At 43.1% G+C, this 19,287-nt stretch overlaps 1 protein-coding gene across 3 annotated transcripts; it reads right to left on the bottom strand.

The window, feature by feature from the left end:
• Positions 1–29: 29 nt before the first annotated feature.
• On the bottom strand, positions 30–19,287 carry LOC116391846 (centromere protein F). Of its 3 annotated transcripts, none has more exons than XM_031862807.1 (18): positions 19,021–19,287; positions 16,972–17,258; positions 16,637–16,833; positions 16,271–16,374; positions 15,920–15,981; positions 15,100–15,361; positions 13,379–13,575; positions 12,653–12,778; positions 12,351–12,479; positions 10,704–10,826; positions 8,024–8,159; positions 6,178–7,634; positions 4,887–5,660; positions 4,325–4,659; positions 4,036–4,126; positions 2,870–3,464; positions 2,479–2,610; positions 30–1,913 (listed from the first exon to the last, which is right to left on the bottom strand). In XM_031862807.1, the coding sequence occupies exons 2-17, from the start codon at positions 17,131–17,133 to the stop codon at positions 2,492–2,494; spliced, it is 4,869 nt and encodes a 1,622-aa protein (XP_031718667.1). In that variant the 5' UTR covers positions 17,134–17,258; positions 19,021–19,287; the 3' UTR covers positions 30–1,913; positions 2,479–2,491. The 3 variants fall into 3 exon arrangements, with proteins under 3 accessions (XP_031718667.1, XP_031718668.1, XP_031718669.1); XM_031862808.1 differs by having other exon boundaries at positions 13,379–13,572; XM_031862809.1 differs by having other exon boundaries at positions 15,100–15,358.

Below are 19,287 nucleotides of genomic sequence, written 5' to 3'. Positions count from 1 at the left end.
TAATGGTCACAAAGTAAACTTTCAATTGAAAGGCGATGGAGTCGAGTCATGACAGTACAGTCTGTTCTGGCCGAGTCAACGAGTCAAGGCCAGAAAAGAACGACTCCACCACGAAATAAAATGTAAACATAAAAGAAGAAATCACTCCACACTTTCAACACAAACAATGAAATAATCTACTGAAAGCCAGCTCAGCTTTTAAGGAATAAGTTCGCATTTTTTCAAGTGCGTCTCAAAACAATACTGACATCCCAATATGTGTTGAAAGATTTAATGGTCACAAAGTAAACTTTCTTTAAGCTATTTCAGCATTTTTAAATCAGCGACAAAACCCACAGTTATCATGAGACTTCAGTTAGTTCGTCCTTTTAGTATGAAAAATCCCTCTTCGTGTTAGTAGTCAGAACTCAGCAAATAAACAGTGATTAGTGGCTGTGACGCAGCTACTCACTAATATTTAAACTCCACTGTGGTTGGTGGACAGTTATCAGACAAGACTCGATGGCACAAATACGCCTTTGGAATAAACTGTGACCTTAACGTCCCATTAGCGAATAGCGACCGAGCTAAACTTCTCCAGGAGCTAACGTTACAGACGGGCTCAAAACTCCAACTAAACCTGTGAGTTTAGTCTCTACGTTACCAAAATTCTACACAGAATATGTTGCTGTACCAGAATCTGGTGTGACCAGGCTTGAAGTCAGAACGCTTCAGTTTCATTTCAGCTTCTACAACCACAAAAAATATGAAACTTTCCTTGAACTAAATGGACAAATCTCTTAGGCAAACAAAGTGGTGCGATCCTCCGTTATAGGACATAATACAAACTGTACGTCAACTCCAGATGTATCTACAAAATCTACAGTGTACATACACGTGGGCTACTGTCGTCTACGGCAAAGTAACAAATGTGCAAGAAGCAAAATCTATCAAAAATAGTCAAATCACTCAAATAAATTACATCCGATTAAATAAAATAAACCAACTACATTTATCTGTATGCTCTGCTAATAAAAATAAAGCTTCAAATGATTCATTTTTAACTCAATTCAACCACTGAGTGCTCGTTAGTGTGAGACAGAGGAGCCGGGCAGCAGCAGCAGGAGAGAGGGAGCGCAGTGTGTTTCACCATACATGGAGCGGAAACACAGGTTACACTGAGTCATAGACATGTGCCCGCCCCCCCCTCACATACACACATATACAAACAGTAGCGTCAAGTTGAGGACACGCATGTCCATATTCACAGCTAACGTCTCTCTCACACACACACACACACTCTTTATGTGCTTTCACACATTTCAGCCGACTACCAAAACACATTCAAGTGTCCATAAATAAGCCTCGTCTGTGATTTAAAAAGAAGAAAATATACAGATCCCGTTTTCACAACAGGCCTCTCTTGGCTTCACGCTTTTGGAAAAAACAAGTCAAAGTTATCTTGACAAGCGCTTGTTTAGAAAAGCGTCAGCTAGGCACCGTTTCATTCACAGCAGGCTGAAGCTAGACCCCTACGCTAATGCTGAGACACTTAAAACTAAACAGTCCCTTTGGAAAAGTGGTTGTAAACGTCAAAAAAATACAAAACGCACATCACTAAATCCCTACCTCTGTACCTAAATATACAGGTGTTAGTACAGTGACAGCCTTGTGATGGATAGCCAAGTCTCCAGCAGCAATTAGACGTTTTAGATCCACATTGGAAGAGTTCACTCTGCCAGTGCAGGCCCAGTTACCTGCACACACATACAGACGTCCATGCATGAGAGCAGCACTGGCAGCACTGGTCTTGTGTTTGTTTGGAGGTCTGAAGGGCTTCAGGTTGCTGGTGACGGGAGCGTCCCTGCAAAGCTGCTGTCGTCCATCACGGAGGTTCACTGTTGAGCCACAGTGATCGCTTCTGTCCACCAGATCTGTAGACAACCAGTGTACAAAAAAACATGCCAATGTAAGACGATACCTTTGTCTTGAGTGTCGTAATTTTAACACTACCAAATAAAAAGGTAATAGTTAAATACAATATTTCACTTGCTTCCAAGAATTGTGTGGAGACAAAAGATTAAGTCTGGTGATATTCTTATTTCTTCTTGTACCACAACCAACAATGAATTGATCCGACTAACAGGTATCGCTGTGCCACTGTTGCACTTGGTTACATGATTGTCTTTTATTTGGGGTATAAAAACAACAGACATCAATGAGTCCTCGCTGTGCTATTCTCTCTCGAGACCTACACGACATAACATTAAAGCAGGCTGAGCGTGTATACTCAGAGGGACAGCAGATTGAGGCTACAACCAGCAGTTCCCTTATCCTAAATGGATGGATCTAGTGTAGCAATACAAGAACCTCAACTTTTTAAAGATGTATACAACAACAAACAAGCTTCAGGTTCTGTTTTGTTTGTATCTTTTTCTATTCAGAAAATGTAAAGTTAACTCATTTTTACATTTCTCTACCAGTGTCTCTGGAGGTTACCTGTAGCTGAGCTTTAATCCGTCTCCTCCTCCTGTCTCTGGTCCTTCTGAGGGACAGGTATGACAGTTGTCCCCAACAAACCTCTTCTCACAATGTAGGGACACGAGGGACCACTGGGGATGTCTGCAAATCCTGCAGGGCGGGGAGAGGGGAAGACAGAGGATGTGGAACAGAGTGTGGAAGTACAAAAATAAAGAGCACATAAGATAAAACATCACTAACAGCAGGAACTTCGTCACAGGGTCATAACAGTCACGAACAAGATTCAGATATTTAAGGACTGCACCCATGAACGCTACTAATGATACTCAACCAATCAGACCCTCATTAAGAGTAACAGCTGTATATCATTTTCACTTCTATGCTCCCAGTACTGAGATAAAAAAGATACCTTTCATAACGACTTCCGGCAGTCCGTAGGGTTCATACTCTGTGTCGTCAAAGGCGGCTGACAGCTGCGTTCTGTTGTGGCGGATTCTCTCAGCCAGACGGGCCGGATCGGTCGGGATGGGGAAGGAACCCGAGAACAACACTCTGTCTCGTAACTCTGCTCCTTCAGGTGATGGGACAACAGAGACAGGACGGGGGTCCCCTGACTCTTCTTCATCTTCCTCCTCAGTCTGTGTGTATGCACAGCGGAGGTCAGAGGTCGCTGGAGCACAGCGAGGATACAGACTCTCCTCCGTTTGACTGCTGACACTTCTCACTTCTGTCCGGATATCTTTGTCTGAAGAGTCGTGTGTTGTTTTTAATTCATTGGTGGGTCTGGAGGCATTAGACACGGCCTCAGGAGTCCCTGTGTAACACTCAGCTGATTTGGTCTGCTTTGGTCTCGAGACTTTGGTGGAATCTTTGGCGGCATGCGGTTGACCAGCTTTCTCAGATAACATCTGGATAACTTCGGTGTCTCTCTTCTCTTTGTGGTGTGTTTGACATGTATTTAACGGGTGCATGAGGGTGATCTCATGGTTTTCTTTTTCAGATTCCTGAGTCAAGAGAAAATCACGTAACGATTAAAAGCCTAAACTTACACGTGAACAAAGTTGCGTCACAAGTCAAACCTGTGAACTAAAGCATTTTACTGAGGACACGCAGGTGTTTTGAGTTTTTCCTCATAATCTAATAAGAAGTTTCTTGGCAATAAATGTGTAATTTGGTCCTAATTATATGGAAAATAGTAATTTCTTTGAACGAACAGCTTTGTCTAAACACAATCATTATTCATTCACTACTGAGAACATTATTCTGCATACACATTGAACTGTATACTCTGGGTTACACTGCAGTGACTTGGAATTGTTTAATTTGTGTAACAATTCAACCTTTCTATTTTCACTATAATTTGCACCAAACTACAGTTATTTCCCAAAAACTTCTGAGGAGATTCTTCGGACATTACGGACTTGTAAAATTAAGATTCACTAGAAAAACTACTTCAGTCCGAACTCATTCTAAATGGACTGCAATTATATATAACTAGCTTAAAACCTTGACATAAACGAGCATAAAACACACATAATGGTCTGGTGTACAAGTGAGAGATTAAAAACAAATCACCTGGACAATCTGATTACATTCCTGAAGTGCCGCAGTCTTTTTAGACGGATCGAGACTCTTTGGTTCAGGGTTCAAGTTGCTGTTCTGAAGTCTGTTAGTAAAACAAGAACAACAAAGTGAATTCAAAGCAAACAGAAAAGCAGACGACTGAAACCTGCAAACAGACACACATTGTGTTTGCTTTACATCCAACATAAACATCTTACATATATGCATTTAACACAAGCTTCAAATGCAGGTTAATGGCATATTTGTCATTGCTTCTTTAGCCCTAGCGTGGGAGTGTTACCTGGAGAACAACATGCGGCCCTGCAGTTTATTCGACGAGCAGGAGAGGAACAACTCATCTTCTCTCACGACCGTCACAATACCAGGGCTCTCCTGAACACCCAGGTAAGGCACCTGAACCTGAACCGTCACAGTCGGAGCCTGGCTCTGGGGCATCTCACTGGACTGTGTGACAGCAGAGATCTGGTCCTGGGTCTCAGACTGGTTGTCTGTGTTGGGAAGGAACTGGTGAAACGTTGGGGCTGGTTGGGAGGCCAGTCTCCACACAACAAGCTCCTCGGCCTGCTGCTTGGTCTCTGCAGAGAGAGCGCGTAACCTCGTCTGCAGCTCCTCCACCTGGACAGGAGGGGAAAGACAAGACAGACAGAATCAACCCAAATAAAGCTTAACGTAAGTAAAACCTAACAATAATATAACTGTACAACAGTAACTCAAAAACTGGGAACATCTATACATTTCATAGTTTCTCCATTATATATTTCATTTCCCTGTGTACGCGATTAATTGAACCTATTTTTGTCCCGTCATTGTTGTGGTAGTAAGAGGTCGCATGCTGTCACTACCTGCTGCTGTAGGGGGTTGATCTGCAGCTCAGACTCCGCCTCCAGCTCTTCTTCAGCATTTGTACTCCACTTCACATCCTGAAGCAGCGGCTGTTGTGCGTCAGCGGTGATATTATCCGGCGCACTTAATGACCTCCGCTCCACTAAGCAGGACAGAGACGCATTTCCTGTGTTTTGGCTTTGCTTGACTTGGTCTTCTTGTTTTTCTCTGTCAGTGTGCAATGCTGAGGTCCTGGTGTCTGAGACATTCAAGTCCTCCATTGCTTGTTTCAGGAGCTCATTCTCCTGTCGGAGGGCGAGCAGTTCTGCGACCATGTCTGCTGTACCTCCTTCTTGACTGCTCTCAGTCTCACCCACCAAACAAGCAGAGTCATGGTTACTCTGGTCACTCAGAGTCTCATCCTGAGAGCCTGGATGCTGGTCCCCGGTCCTTAAGGCTTCATTGTCTGATTCGTCACTAATAGGTGTTGGTTTGGTGAGGACGGTGACAGGACACTCCTGGTTTGACTGAAGCTCTGAGATCTCCTCAGACCTCTCATCTTGCGTCTCTTCTTTCCGTTCTCCATCCTCCACCTCCTTGACCATCACCTCCTCTCTTCGTCTCTTCTCCTCTTCCTCGGCCTTGCGTGCATCCAGCTGTTGCTTGTAGCGCTGCAGTTCCTCTCCCTGGATGAGGAGGGCACTCTCCTTCTCTTGTAGCTCACACAGAAGACCGGAGATGTGCTGACTCTGCTTCTCAAAGGCCGTAGTTAGCTGTTTTGTCTGACGTGTCACCTGAGAAGAAAATAAAAAAGGACAAGAATAGAGAAAGTGTTGAAGAGAAACTGGGAAGAAGCAGAGTAGTAGCTACTCTACAGCGGCCCCGAGAGGCTTCTTTCACTTAAATATTATTATTCTACATCACCTGTTTTGACTGAGTTGACTACTCGTAATCAAAGTAGGGCTTAATAATTAATCAAAACTTTATCAAAATTGCAATTTTCAAATCACATGAAGCCTTTGTTAAAGGCGGAATGTGTCAAACTACCATTTTAAATTAAATATTGTCGCGCAGCAGAGATTTCCTTTCTCACCAAAATCGTTTTAATGTTTTTTCATTGAAAATAAGAATAATTATGTAAACATTATCACTCAATGAATCACAATTATCACAATTGAACCGTCAGTCAAAATAATCACAATTAGATATTTTTTCTGCTCTAAATCAAAGTGTTGATTCAGTTTATAAAGTAGTTTTCTAATATAAATGGATCTACTGTATGCACTAAACTGTAGATCCACCTTTACTAACCTGGCTCTGCAGGGCCTCCAGTTTAACCTGGTACTGGTTGGCACATTCCGTCTCCTTTGTATTCTCCTTCTGCAGCAGCTCCACCTCTTTTGTCAGATCTGAGGAGACGGGCTCAACCTTCTGGAGGTCAGAAAGTGACCGTCTGTGGTCTGACAGGGGAGACCCTCCCAGATAGTTCTGTCTGTCGTCTTCCATGTCAGAGGTGACTACACCCGTTTGCTCCTCGTCAGACAGAGGCGAACGCTCGGGATCTATCACTGTTCGCTCCTCCTGGACTAGATCGGCTGTGGCCTGAGATACAAGCATGTTGCGTTGGTTGGTGGACTGGCAGAAGAGGAGGTGCTGCTCTGGTGAGGGGAGGAGCTTGTTGTCGCAGCGAACGATGTTGAAGTTGAGGTCATCATTGTGGAGGGTCAAGTATGTCAGCGGGCTGTTGGCCAATGAGAGTTTCTCCTCTTCCAGTGAGTCTTCTTCTCTGCTGCGCTTCAGTTCTTCCAATTCAACTTTAAGGTCTTCCAAATTCGCTCTCAACTCTTTCTTTAAATCCACATCTGTGTTGTTTATTTGGTTCCTCTCCTCTTCCTCTCTCTTCCGCTCTTCTTTTTCTAAAGCCAGCTGGGCTTTCACCTCCGCTAGCTGTTTCTTTAGCTGGATATTAAGCTCCATCATTTCACTCTCCCGGTCTTGTAGCGCTTTGTTTTTCTCCTCCTCCTCTCTCTCCCTCTGCTCTCTTTCCTCCCTTCCTCTCATCATCTCTGTCTCCAAAGCTGCCATGGCCGTCCTCAACCTCTCCGTCTCAACCCTCTCACTCTCCAGCTGTGCCTTCCATTCCTTGTCCAGATCTCCCTTCTCAACAGCCTGGCTGGCACTTTTGCGGCTGAGTTGTTTCAGCCGGGTCCTGGCTTCTGTCTCTGCCCGTCGCTGGGCTTCCAAGTCCTCAAGTCTTTGCTGCAGTTCTTCACGTGCGTCGTGTAGCTCTGAACGCAGTGTGGCGTTCTCCCTCTTGAGGTCTTCAGAGGCCCTGCAACGATCACAACCCATAGAGGTGTTGGTGGGCGTACCAGCAGCAGTAGAGAGCCCTTGATCAAATGTGGACCGCGTGTTTGTCCCAGAGCTGTCACTCTCTATCGCCTCATTTCTGCTTTTATTCTCCACCTCGTTACTTCTGTGTTGTCCCCTTTGTAAACACTCAGAGTCTGAGGAGATAAGGTCAGTGATGTGTTGGGAGTCGATGCCTTCTCCTGGCTCTCTGTCAGACGGGTAAGATGCTGCGATCTCTGCCCTTCTCTTCTCCCCATCCTCTTCCCTCCTCTGCTGGGCTAGGGTGGTGTCACTGGGCCTCTTGGTGTGAGTTGATGGTCGAGAATGAAGAGAGTGAGAAGGTTGAGGGGAGAAACTCTGCCCAACAGGGCAAAACTGGACAGGTTGTAGAGGGGTTGCTGGGTCAGCCTTTTGCTCTGAAGTTAAAAGGAAAGAAATACAAAAATCTGAGCATATCTCTATTTTTAATGCATTACTGGCATACATAGTTACATTTGTTTTGATTTGAGAAAGTGGATGGCGTATTAATGACCAGCAGGGGGCAGCACCGGGATAAGAGAGTTTTGCATTAGAGGAGAATTGACATGAAATGTATTGTAGAATCCGTGAATGTCAAGCACTCATTAGGACTCGTCCACTAAAATTATTAACGTCCATAACCCCTTTATAAAATTCGAATTAATCATCATGTATTTGCTCGCTTTGGTGACTTTTAGCAAGACACCGAATCCCCACAAACTCCTGACTTCTTGACCTCCCAGTGGACGTATCCCATTACTGATAAACGTCACGGCTTTGTCCTCACCCTGCAGTTCTTTGAGGAGACGAAGGGCGTCAGCTCGCTCCTCTGCCAGTCTCCTCCCCTCCTCCTCCAGAGCTTGCTCTCTCTTCCTGCTCTGCTCCAGACTCACTGCAACACCATCTGCCTCACGCAGAGCTTCCTAATGGGGGGGTAAAAACAACACGCAAATAAGATGGATTGAATCCAGCTGCTTTGAGACAGACTTTTGAAATATTTGTTTGTTGACATTAAAACCTCTACAACAGCCTCTTTACAATGTGTCTAACAGATGTACGTTTGTGATGACACATCCTTCATTTCTCCTGATCAGTTTAAAACTAAGACCCTAATAACTACAGTTGTGTGAAAAAGTGTTTGCCCCCTTCCTGATTTCTTATTTTTTTGCACGTTTGTCACACTTAAATGGTTCACATCAAACAAATTTAAATATTAGACAAAGATAACACAAGTAAACACAAAATGCAGTTTTTAAATGAAAGTTTTTATTATTAAGGGGAAAAAAAAATCCAAACCTACATGGCCCTGTGTGAAAAAGTGATTGCCCCCTAAACCTAATAACTGGTTGGGCCACCCTTAGCAGCAACAACTGCAATCAAGCGTTTGCGATAACTGGCAATGAGTCTTTTACAGCGCTGTAGAGGGATTTTGGCCCACTCATCTTTGCAGAATTGTTGTAATTCAGCCACATTGGAGGGTTTTCGAGCATGAACCGCCTTTTTAAGGTCATGCCACAGCATCTCAATCGGATTCAGGTCGGGACTTTGACTAGGCCACTCCAAAGTCTTCATTTTGTTTTTCTTAAGCCATTCAGAGGTGGACTTGCTGGTGTGTTTTGGATCATTGTCCTGCTGCAGAACCCAAGTGCGCTTCAGCTTGAGGTCACGAACAGATGGCCGGACATTCTCTTTCAGGATTTTTTGGTAGACAGCAGAATTCATGGTTCCATTTACCACAGCAAGTCTTCCAGGTCCTGAAGCAGCAAAACAGCCCCAGACCATCACACTACCACCACCATATTTTACTGTTGGTATGATGTTCCTTTTCTGAAATGCCGTGTTACTTTTACGCCAGATGTAATGGGACATGCACCTTCCAAAAAGTTCAACTTTTGTCTCGTCAGTCCACAGAGTATTTTCCCAAAAGTCTTGGGGATCATCAAGATGTTTTCTGGCAAAACTGAGACGAGCCTTTATGTTCTTTTTGCTCAGCAGTGGTTTTCGTCTTGGAACTCTGCCATGCAGGCCATTTTTGCCCAGTCTCTGTCTTATGGTGGAGTCATGAACACTGACCTTAATTGAGGCAAGTGAGGCCTGCAGTTCTTTGGATGTTGTTCTGGGGTCTTTTGTGACCTCTTGGATGAGTCGTCGCTGCGCTCTTGGGGTAATTTTGGTCGGCCGGCCACTCCTGGGAAGGTTCACCACTGTTCCATGTTTTCGCCATTTGTGGATAATGGCTCTCACTGTGGTTCGCTGGAGTCCCAAAGCTTTAGAAATGGCTTTGTAACCTTTTCCAGACTGATAGATCTCAATTACTTTGTTTCTCATTTGTTCCTGAATTTCTTTGGATTGCAGCATGATGTCTAGCTTTTGAGGATCTTTTGGTCTACCTCACTTTGTCAGGCAGGTCCTATTTAAGTGTTTTCTTGATTGAGAACAGGTGTGGCAGTAATCAGGCCTGGGTGTGGCTAGAGAAATTGAACTCAGCTTTCCAAAGATGTGATAAACCACAGTTAATTTATGTTTTAACAGGGGGGGGGCAATCACTTTTTCACACAGGGCCATGTAGGTTTGGATTTTTTTTCCCCTTAATAATAAAAACCTTCATTTAAAAACTGCATTTTGTGTTTACTTGTGTTATCTTTGTCTAATATTTAAATTTGTTTGATGATCTGAAACATTCAAGTGTGACAAACATGCAAAAAGATAAGAAATCAGGAAGGGGGCAAACACTTTTCACACAACTGTATATACAAGTGTAAAGGTCTGTCAAAAGTCCAATTTTGCAATATACCCGAGATGTTTGTGTTTGTGCAGCAGGACGTCCAGATAAGCAGCAACTTTGTAAGAGCTATGTATTGACAGCTACATAATGTCATAGTGTCACAATAGCAACAAACCACAGATAAATGCAGCATTAATGCGGATGTTGCAAGCTGGTATACATGTAATGAACCACAAACAAACTACTCTGGAGGGTTAAAATGTGACTGTGCTTTGGTCTAATTCTTATAGTTTTAAAAAAGGCTGTTATTGTGTGCAGGTTTAACAGTTCACCATCTAGATTCAGTGTTAGTTATAGAACAGTTGGGCTTTTTCGAGAACCGTAGGATATGTTTGTATGATTCTTGCGATAGTGACGGGCAGGAGAGGCCATTTAAGAAATAAATATCAGACAAATCATATGTTTAGCTCTGTGAAATGCTCTCCAATGCTAAACCTTTATTATTACATAATAATGCAGCAGCTGGATGATTGAAGAAGCCACAATTTACTTATAATTTATTAACAGTTCACTTATCTTAGATTGACATATGGCACATTAAGATGTCGTTTAAAAATGTATGGAGTTCATTATACATCTACTGCTCACACTCAGCTAATGAATAATTAAAGTGAGACACTGACTCACTAGACTCAGGACCATCACTAGTGTGTGTGTGTGTGTGTGTGTGTTTGTGTGTTACCGTCAGTTTGGCTTGTGTCTGAGACTCTTTCTTCTGGCTCTCCTGCAGCTGTCCCTCCATCCACTTTAGTTTCTCTTTCAGAGCGTCCAGCTCCTTGTTCAACGCCTGCTTCTGTAGAGACAGCTGATACAGGATATTAGGACTCAGTAGCTGATTAAAAACGGGAAAATTAAATTAAAGAAGATTGGAGGGAAAGGATATAAGAAAAAGGTGAAAGTAGGAATTAAGTAAGAAATTAATGTCTGTAGTTGTAGGCACAGGAATCAGGAGCAGTGAAGGGAACAGGAAGCAGGAGAGGAATCAGTGATCAATAACGGGCATAAGCTGTGTCTAATGTCAATAGTGAGGATCTCTGTGGGGAAAGTGAGGAAGACTTAACAGGCTGATCGGCTTCCCACCAGTGCTGATATCAAATTCTCATGTCATGGTACATGTGAACAGTGTTGAAGGCAGAGTTATTGTAGAGTGCTGTATAAGATCACTGCTGATTTAGTTTACTGGTCCATATGGGCTTTGTTCTACAACATCGATTGACCCAATTCTAAGTCAGCCAAGAACAGAAATCTAGTGACATAAGTTCCTGTCATACGTGGTGTAACCAGTTCGACTACTTTACTCAGGATGGAGTTCATTACTTCGAAGAGACGTAGCATGGACTGTATAATCTATTGTTAACTCCGTAAAGAGCTGTGTAAATCGAAATATGCTCTATCAGCAGTTGAACGTGCGATTTGATTGGACACAAGCTGTGCCTGTGCTGTGTGTTTACTCTGTGTAGCCTTGTCGGATGTAAAAAGATAACATCTGTGTGGTTTACAAAGGGCTTACAGCGTTAGCAGAATGAATGCTCATTGTTCAGACTTTTTACAACACGTCTGAAAGCATTGGATTATTTTTGAATACTCAAAAGCCTCGTAGATTTGTATTATTGTTCTACTGATTAAAAAATAACTACCACAGCATTCCTTCACATAAAGGAAATCCAAATGAAAGAATAAAGGATTGCAACACCACACGTCTTCAGGCACAAACACACTCCTCCATGTCTTCAGTCATGCAGCTTGCCTCAACACACCTTCAGACAAATCTTCCATCTACCTTCATGCCTCGCTCACTATGAACTCTTTACCATGTCTCACACACGCATTATGAGTTTGTTTCACGCTCCCATGACCAAAAGCATTCGACACACAGTCATTACCTTCGCTGCTCAACCTTTCCACTGGGGAGAAACCGAGAGGAGGACGAAGCGGAGAGGACAGCGGGTGGAGAAAAAGGAAACACAAACACAAGAGGGCAAGAGAGTGAAACAGAGAGCAAGAGAAAGCAAAAAGAGTAAGAAGCAAGTGTGGGAAAAACAAAAGAGAGCAGTGCGTGGACCCTTTCTTTAAGTATTACAAGTACCAGGAAAAAGAGAGAGGAAGAAGAGGAGAAGGAAGAGAGACGAGGAAGCAAGGAAGAGAAAGAGGGAATAGCTGAAAAAACAGAGCAGACTTATGAACAAACATATAAACAATATGTACATATTCCTCCAATGTACACACAGATGTGAATTAAAGGCTTTATCTTGGTGAATGTACTTGTATGAAAAAAACATATTAGTGCCTTGTTCATGTGTATATGTATGTACTTTGTGTGTATGTTTACCTTGTCAGCCTGGGCCTGCAGGGCGTTGTGGAGAGTCCTGGCCTGCTGGAGCTCCACGTTGAGCTTATTCACCTCCTGCTGATGCTGCTTCTCCAGACTCTGCCTCTCCTTCTGAAGCTCTGTCACATCCTGGACACAACCAACTAAATCTGAGCCACTATCCTCAACTGTAATGTGGAACAAATACACTGTTTGTAAGAGTTGAATGAAACAAAAATCTGAAATCTTCTCCTGCTTCCTTTCGCCATCTCTCCGAGCATCTCCTTTTATTTCTCTCAATCTGTCCACATCACCCATCTCACCCTCTGGTGTTGTTTCTCCAGCTCCTTGGAGCGTTGTTGGTGTTGCAGTCGGCTGCTCTCCGTGTTCTGCCTCTGACACTTCAGCTCTTCCTGTAGGTGCTTCAGCCTTTGCTCAGCTCCTGACGCCTGCCACACAAACGACATGCTCTTTAAAATTGACAACAAGACAACGTTCTTCGTTTCCATCATGGGCTTAAGAGTGCGTACCCTGCTAAAGAGTAGTCACATATTCAATTATTCTTAAGTGTACATGTTTGTGTCTTTGGATATGTCAGTAAAACTTGCATTTACGTGTGTTTTAACACATTTGTTATATTGTTTTCAATTTGTTTACCTTGTTTGTTATCTTGTGGTGCTAATTATTGATCTGCATTTGACATTCTAACACAAGGAAATCACCATCACTGTGAGAACTTAGCATAGATACTCTTAAATGAGACACTTGTCAGCCCCTCCCAGTCTCTCCTCGGCTTTGTACATTGTTTGACAAATGGTTTGATTTCACAAAATATCAGCTGGATCTTTCTACAGCTCAGATAATAACAGATTGTGTAACAAAATATTCCCAACACGTTTGTTATTTTCAGGAAAGTCAAAGAGAAATGTTTTGCCAAATGAGGGCGACACCCATTTGGGAAAATACAGCACATTAGCAGCTGCATGAAACATGTTTTTTTCAGTAGTAGTCCCACCAGTGGACTCAGCTGTGATAGTGGGTGTTTTTACCCGCTCACTCTCCTGGGCCATGCGTGTGTGCGCCAGGCTGAGCTCATCGCAGGCTTTCTGAAGGCTGAGCTCTCTGGTCCCGAGCTCCTTCTTGCTTTGCACCATCTCGCTCTGGATCGACTTCAGCGTCCCGGCCTTCGCACAGAGCTCCTCCTCCAGAGCAGTCACACGACTCCACGCGTCTGTTAAAGATGCTGCTGAATGGACCAGACACACAGTGACATACCGGTTAATGCGCTCATAAGCTGCCATGAACACCTTTTAGGAACACCACTAAGTCAATTAAAAAAAATATCTTTTAAGTCCTTAAATAACCGTACCAGTGTTAGTGTTAGTTTTATCTTATTTACTAAAATTATATACAGTTTGCATCACTGCCCACCATGTTCCAGAAGAAAACAGCTGTCAGAAAATATTGATTACATTGTGTTAATGAAAATATTTGAATGCCAGAGTTAGAAGGATTTCCACTTTAAATAGAGGAAAGGTGAACGAGTGGGTGGAGAGCAACAGAGAGACAACAGGGAGGAGAAGTACAGGAAACACACATTTATAAGATTTCTTCCCTCAAAATGAGCATCGACATTATCAGCAAGAACACTTTGCTTTCTTACAACTGACCAGCAACGGTCAACAACACACAGCTGGAGTCTTCACTAATGGGGTCAATCCATACCGACTCATTGATCAGCACAGCTGTTGTAACTGTATGTCACGTTCACAAAGCCTGTGGAGGAAACCAACGTCTGTCCAATAGTTTGTCCTGTACCTTCATTTTACAATACTGTTCAACGTTTTAAGTGTCTTTTTTCAAATGAATCACAATTAATTAATTATTAATCCCAATTCATTGTACTACTAAAAATAACCTGTTGTTTTCTACAATTTACATTTACCAAATACAGCTTTAACAAGCAAATCTGAATAAGATCCTGGAAAGTGTATAAAGTATGTGTGACTTCAGTAGAGAAGAGTAAAATAAAAGAAGACAGCAGCAAACAGCACACCTAATGTAAACACTGATCCCTCCCCCTCTGTGTCCCAGCAGCTAGAAGAAGCATTTATTGTTTCACATTGAACAGTCCCCTTCCTCCTCTGAACAAACACTGAGAATAGATTGTAACAGAGAGAAAGAGGAGCGTGATACCACAATTAGTAAGTGTACTAAGAGACACTGTACACCATGGAGCTGGCCTGGGGGCGGAGACTCCGGCTGAGCCAGATATTTCTACACAAGTCTTGCGTAACAATTGTTGAGGTTATACAGAGTACATGTGATTTGTTGAGGCAGACCCATCAGAGCTGAAGAAAAGCTTCAGTGTCAATTAGCCTTGATGTAAATATGAAAATTTAAGCCATTTTCTAACTTCATGGAATCACATTCATAAGCAACAATAAGAAAAATATAAAGTAACACCAGCCTTCCGAAATGACACTTTGGCTTATGAGCAATAGTCAACTCTAAGTCATTCTGACCAGACTTTGCTCTCCATCTCTCAGAATGAATTTGAGGCCAGCTGTGACTGAGCTGTTGCTGCTGTGGCCTCTGGAGAGGAGAATCAAGGGATTGTCTCACAAAGACAATGTGTGTCCTGGTCTTAGTTAGTTATTCAGATTGCTTAATTAACTATTTAGGAGACATGCTGCCGTGTTGAGCTGTATGTTTGTATTTGCAACTACAAATGGACGACACCCAGTCGTGACCATATTACATTACTCACTGTCTGTCTCTGTCCGGTGGTTCTTCTCCTTCCCACAAACCCTCGTCTCCGACTGGCCTTGACCGATGACATCTGTGCAGGGTGTCTGGGGAGAGCTCGGGGACGGTCTCCTGGCTGCTGGCCTCGAGTTATCCTGTTCCCACGGAAAGGCAGCCGAGGGAGTGGAGAAGACGTCCGATTGGTCGGACGGATGGCGTTGGGATGTGTTCTTGTGTTGGTGTTGTGGTGACGAGGCTGAGCCGACTTCGGAGAACTGGAGCTGCTGCAGAAGGGAGGAGAAAAGAAAGAAAGAAAGAAAGAGGAGGATGTGAACAGGATGTCAAACTAGAAAGAACATTTTAAAAGAATTTACAAACAACAGAGTTAATGTTCTTTCACTTAAACTGCATTTTACTGATACACATTTTGACCTTTTCATTCCTTTTGCCCTTAAAACAACTACAATGAGGTATTCCCATAAGCAAAATTCTGATCAATTCAGATCGTATGTGCTTATTATTATCACTTTAGACTAAGTAGTTGTTTATCACAATATAATAGAAAATTACTGATCTTTTTACAAAGAATGAAACTGTATATTTAAGACCTTTTTAAAGATGTTGTCCTCAGTAGAAACTAACGGGCTGAGAGACACAGACATGTTAGGAGGGTCACAAAGTATTAACAGACAGACTGACATGTCGGTTTTGGTCTTCTCATGGAATTTGCTAACAACAAGAAAAACAAAAAATAATCGAATCAAAAAGCTTTAAAGTAAAAACCCACATCGGTCTTGAACAAGCCATTGCATAGGTCAGCACAAAAACATGCTGGTACTTACTCGAATATGACGTGCCCGGCTCCGTCCTTCATCTCTACCCGGCCTCTCCTCCTTTCTACTCCCTACAGGGCAAAAACACAGCATATTGATTGGACTTGTTTCCTAAAGACAATCACAAAAGCTGAACATAACTACGGCAGTGAAGACCCAAATGCTTTACTGACATGAGAGGAAAGAGAACTACAACAGTCCTCAGAGAGTGAAGGGTTGGGAGAGGACGGGAGCTAAGGGAGTATATTTATAACCTCTCTGCTCATTTGGGAGTCTTGGATTTTCAGTTTATTCTCAACATTATTCTGTCCATTAATGAAAAGATATAAACCACCAGAGAGAGTAAAAACAGGACTGTACCGCTGTTTTCCCAGGGTGATGTTGTATTCCAGCAGGGTGTAGAAAACAGCGTAGTATCCGACGATCTGCTGCTGTTCTGCAAATTCTCCAGCTCTGCCTCCAGCCTGAGAGAGAGACAGAGAAAGAGAGAGAAAGAAGGAAAGAGAGAGAGAAAGAAGGAAAGAGAGAGACAGAGAGAGAGAGAGAAAGAGAGAAATGAATGAATAAGAACCAAACAGAAAGAGTTCAGTGTAGGCCAGGAATGGGGAAAGTTAAAATGAAAAAGTATGTCTTGATGACACAGATGAAGGATTTGTCTCATAATTTTGCACCATTAACAACAATGATTACAGCTTCATGACTGAATGTCAGTTCACTGGTCCTAACCTTTTGATTTCGAGGGCGAGTTTGTTGTTGAGGGTGCGAGCAGCGTCTACCTGGCCCTCCAGAGAGCATACTTGGGCCTGCTTAGTCTGAAGCTCCTGGGTCAGGCGCTTGCTGCTGGTCACCGCTACCTTGGCCTCCTCTCGAACACTGCAGAGCTCTCTCTGCAGATACTGGAGCTCCCCACGGACCTCCTCATACTGGACAGGGAAGAAGAGGAGGAGGAGGAAGAGAAGAGGTACATATTTCAGGTTTTGGTATGAAAATACCAGATGATGATGGTGTTGTATTGAATTGAAGACTTGGATGTGGCTCTCAACATGGCCGCCTGCTTGTACCTTCGCGGTCTGTTTTTCGAGGCTCGTGTGGATGTTGTCCAGTTGCAGCTGTTTCTGCTTGTTCTCTCTGGACAGTCGCTCCTGATGGACCTGCAGCTCCTTCACCTTTTGCTGGACCCGTCCAGACAGCCCCACCGTCCAGTCCTCCTCAGCCCAACTCATCTCTCTCTACCTGGGCCTGACACGGCTTGACAGATCCAGAGTCAGACAGTTTCTGGAGCCATGGAGTGAAGAAACCAGCAACACACACACACACACACACACACACACACACACACACACACAGTCTGAAACAAAGAGGAAGTACAGGCCTGTTAAGTGAGGTGCAGGGAGCTCTTTGCCAATTAGTGTTGTGACAGAGGATCCACGCCACATGTATCTAAACATGTTTAAATCATCTGTGGCTGTGGGTCCTGTCTTGAATATGTTATGTTGCTACGGCTCTGATCACCGAGGAAGACGCTGGTTGTCACCGCTGGGCAGCTGTGACTCAGTGTTTTCCAACACAGACCGCCTGCAATGTTCCAAGAGCTCCTCAAGTTAAAAAATAAATTCCTTCTCTCTCAAACAGTTATATGCGTACTTACAAACTGAAAATATTTGCAATTGCAATGCAGTGTTTTCAAGTTAAATCTGCAAACACTGCATTTACTGCACTAGCTCTTTTTATAGACTAGGGGTTAACACCAAGAAATGGACACAAAATTAAAATGTAGGAATGAAGAAAAGCCTGTAGAAGTGAATTCTGAACTCAGCTTTGACATGCACTCCAGGCTTAAGGCTATTAACACCATAACACCAGTCAGTTTCGGTCATAACTCACAGGTTATGTCACTGTGTTCACCTGTTCCTAAAACTAGAGTGGCAGAAATACTCAGCTGAGCTGACTGATGAACTAGTGAAACACACACACACACCTCATTGTGGCCTCTGGAGTGGCTACAAAGTGTACAATAGCACTTTTGTGGAAAGACTTCTTCCAAGCGAGTGTGAGATTTAATTTAATCGAAGCCTTGTATTAATGATGCTGGTTAACAAGCTGCATTTGGTTTCGAGCTGCCACTATCAACTATTGTTATCACAGATTAATCTATAATTAATTTCATTATTCAGCAATTCATACTTTAGGCTATAAAATAACAGATAACTGTCACAATTTTCCCAGAGCCTGAGGAACCTCAAATTGCTTATTTTATAGTTCTGATAAAATAAGCAATTTACTAAAGTTACTATGAGTTAATATGCTCAAGCACATCTGACTTTGTCAGTGACAAAATAATGAAATCCTGGAGTTATTTCCATTGTTGACATTAGTGTTTTCAGTCCACGTCCTTTAGATAGAGGCAGGCAGGGTGTTCCTGAGAACTAGTTGTATAAAACACATATTCCTTATTTACTGATATTCTACTGTAAAGGTTCAAATAAAAAAGGCAAAATGCCTAAATATGATCTTTAATAAAGATGGTGGAGACAGGTATTCAATATCTGAGATATTAGAAAACAGGCACTAAAACTAGAAAAATCCAAGAAGTTCACATGATAAAAGACAAAAGCTGTGTGACATTGTTCAAGATGCAAACATCAGGGATTAGTTTAAACCTTAAAACATGTCTGTTTTAAGAATACAATCTACCTGACACTGTTGCCTGTAAGGGGATCTGTCACCTCCATAAATAAGAGGAGGCAGCTTTGTGTAATGACCATTAGCTTCTCTCTCGTTTAAGCAAACTAAAGACAGAATCTAGCTAAGGTTTAGTTTAGTAGAGGAGGAGACAGGGGATCCAGAAGTTGAACCGTGGCCTGTTCTCTCACCAACGTGTTATCACGAGGTGCAACCACAACAAAAGACAACTGACAACCTCCCAAAAAAAAGTTGAATTTACACGTAACGTCCATCCAGGACCACCGCCTGTGAAATAACGTCAACGCTCACACTACCCGTACCGTGACTGATAGAGACAAACTGTTGGTGGTGCTTCAGTGGTCAGTAACTGACAACTAGCACTGACCTAGCACTGATGCTACTAGCTAACCACACACTAGACTTACCTCTCAGTTTAGAGAGTATACAAAGGACGCACAGTCGGTGGGGGAGGTCCACACAGACCCGGTGGCGGTGCTCTGATAGGCGTCGTTTAAAAAGTACCACCGGCCTCCAGGTCTTCTTCACTACCGGTACACACCGGGAGGAACTGTCGCTTTGAACGGAACCGAGGCTAACGACTGACGTTAGCTGACAGTTTTCATATTTGAGACAAGATGCCGCGCGCGTCTCACGCAGCTGACGAGCCAAAAGGATCGTTGTGGCACGAGGAG

Source organism: Anarrhichthys ocellatus, unplaced genomic scaffold, assembly GCF_004355925.1.
Source record: "Anarrhichthys ocellatus isolate YVR2014 unplaced genomic scaffold, GSC_Weel_1.0 scaffold27, whole genome shotgun sequence".
NCBI classification, from domain to species: Eukaryota; Metazoa; Chordata; class Actinopteri; order Perciformes; family Anarhichadidae; genus Anarrhichthys; species Anarrhichthys ocellatus.
This window is presented reverse-complemented; position numbering and strand designations above follow the sequence as displayed.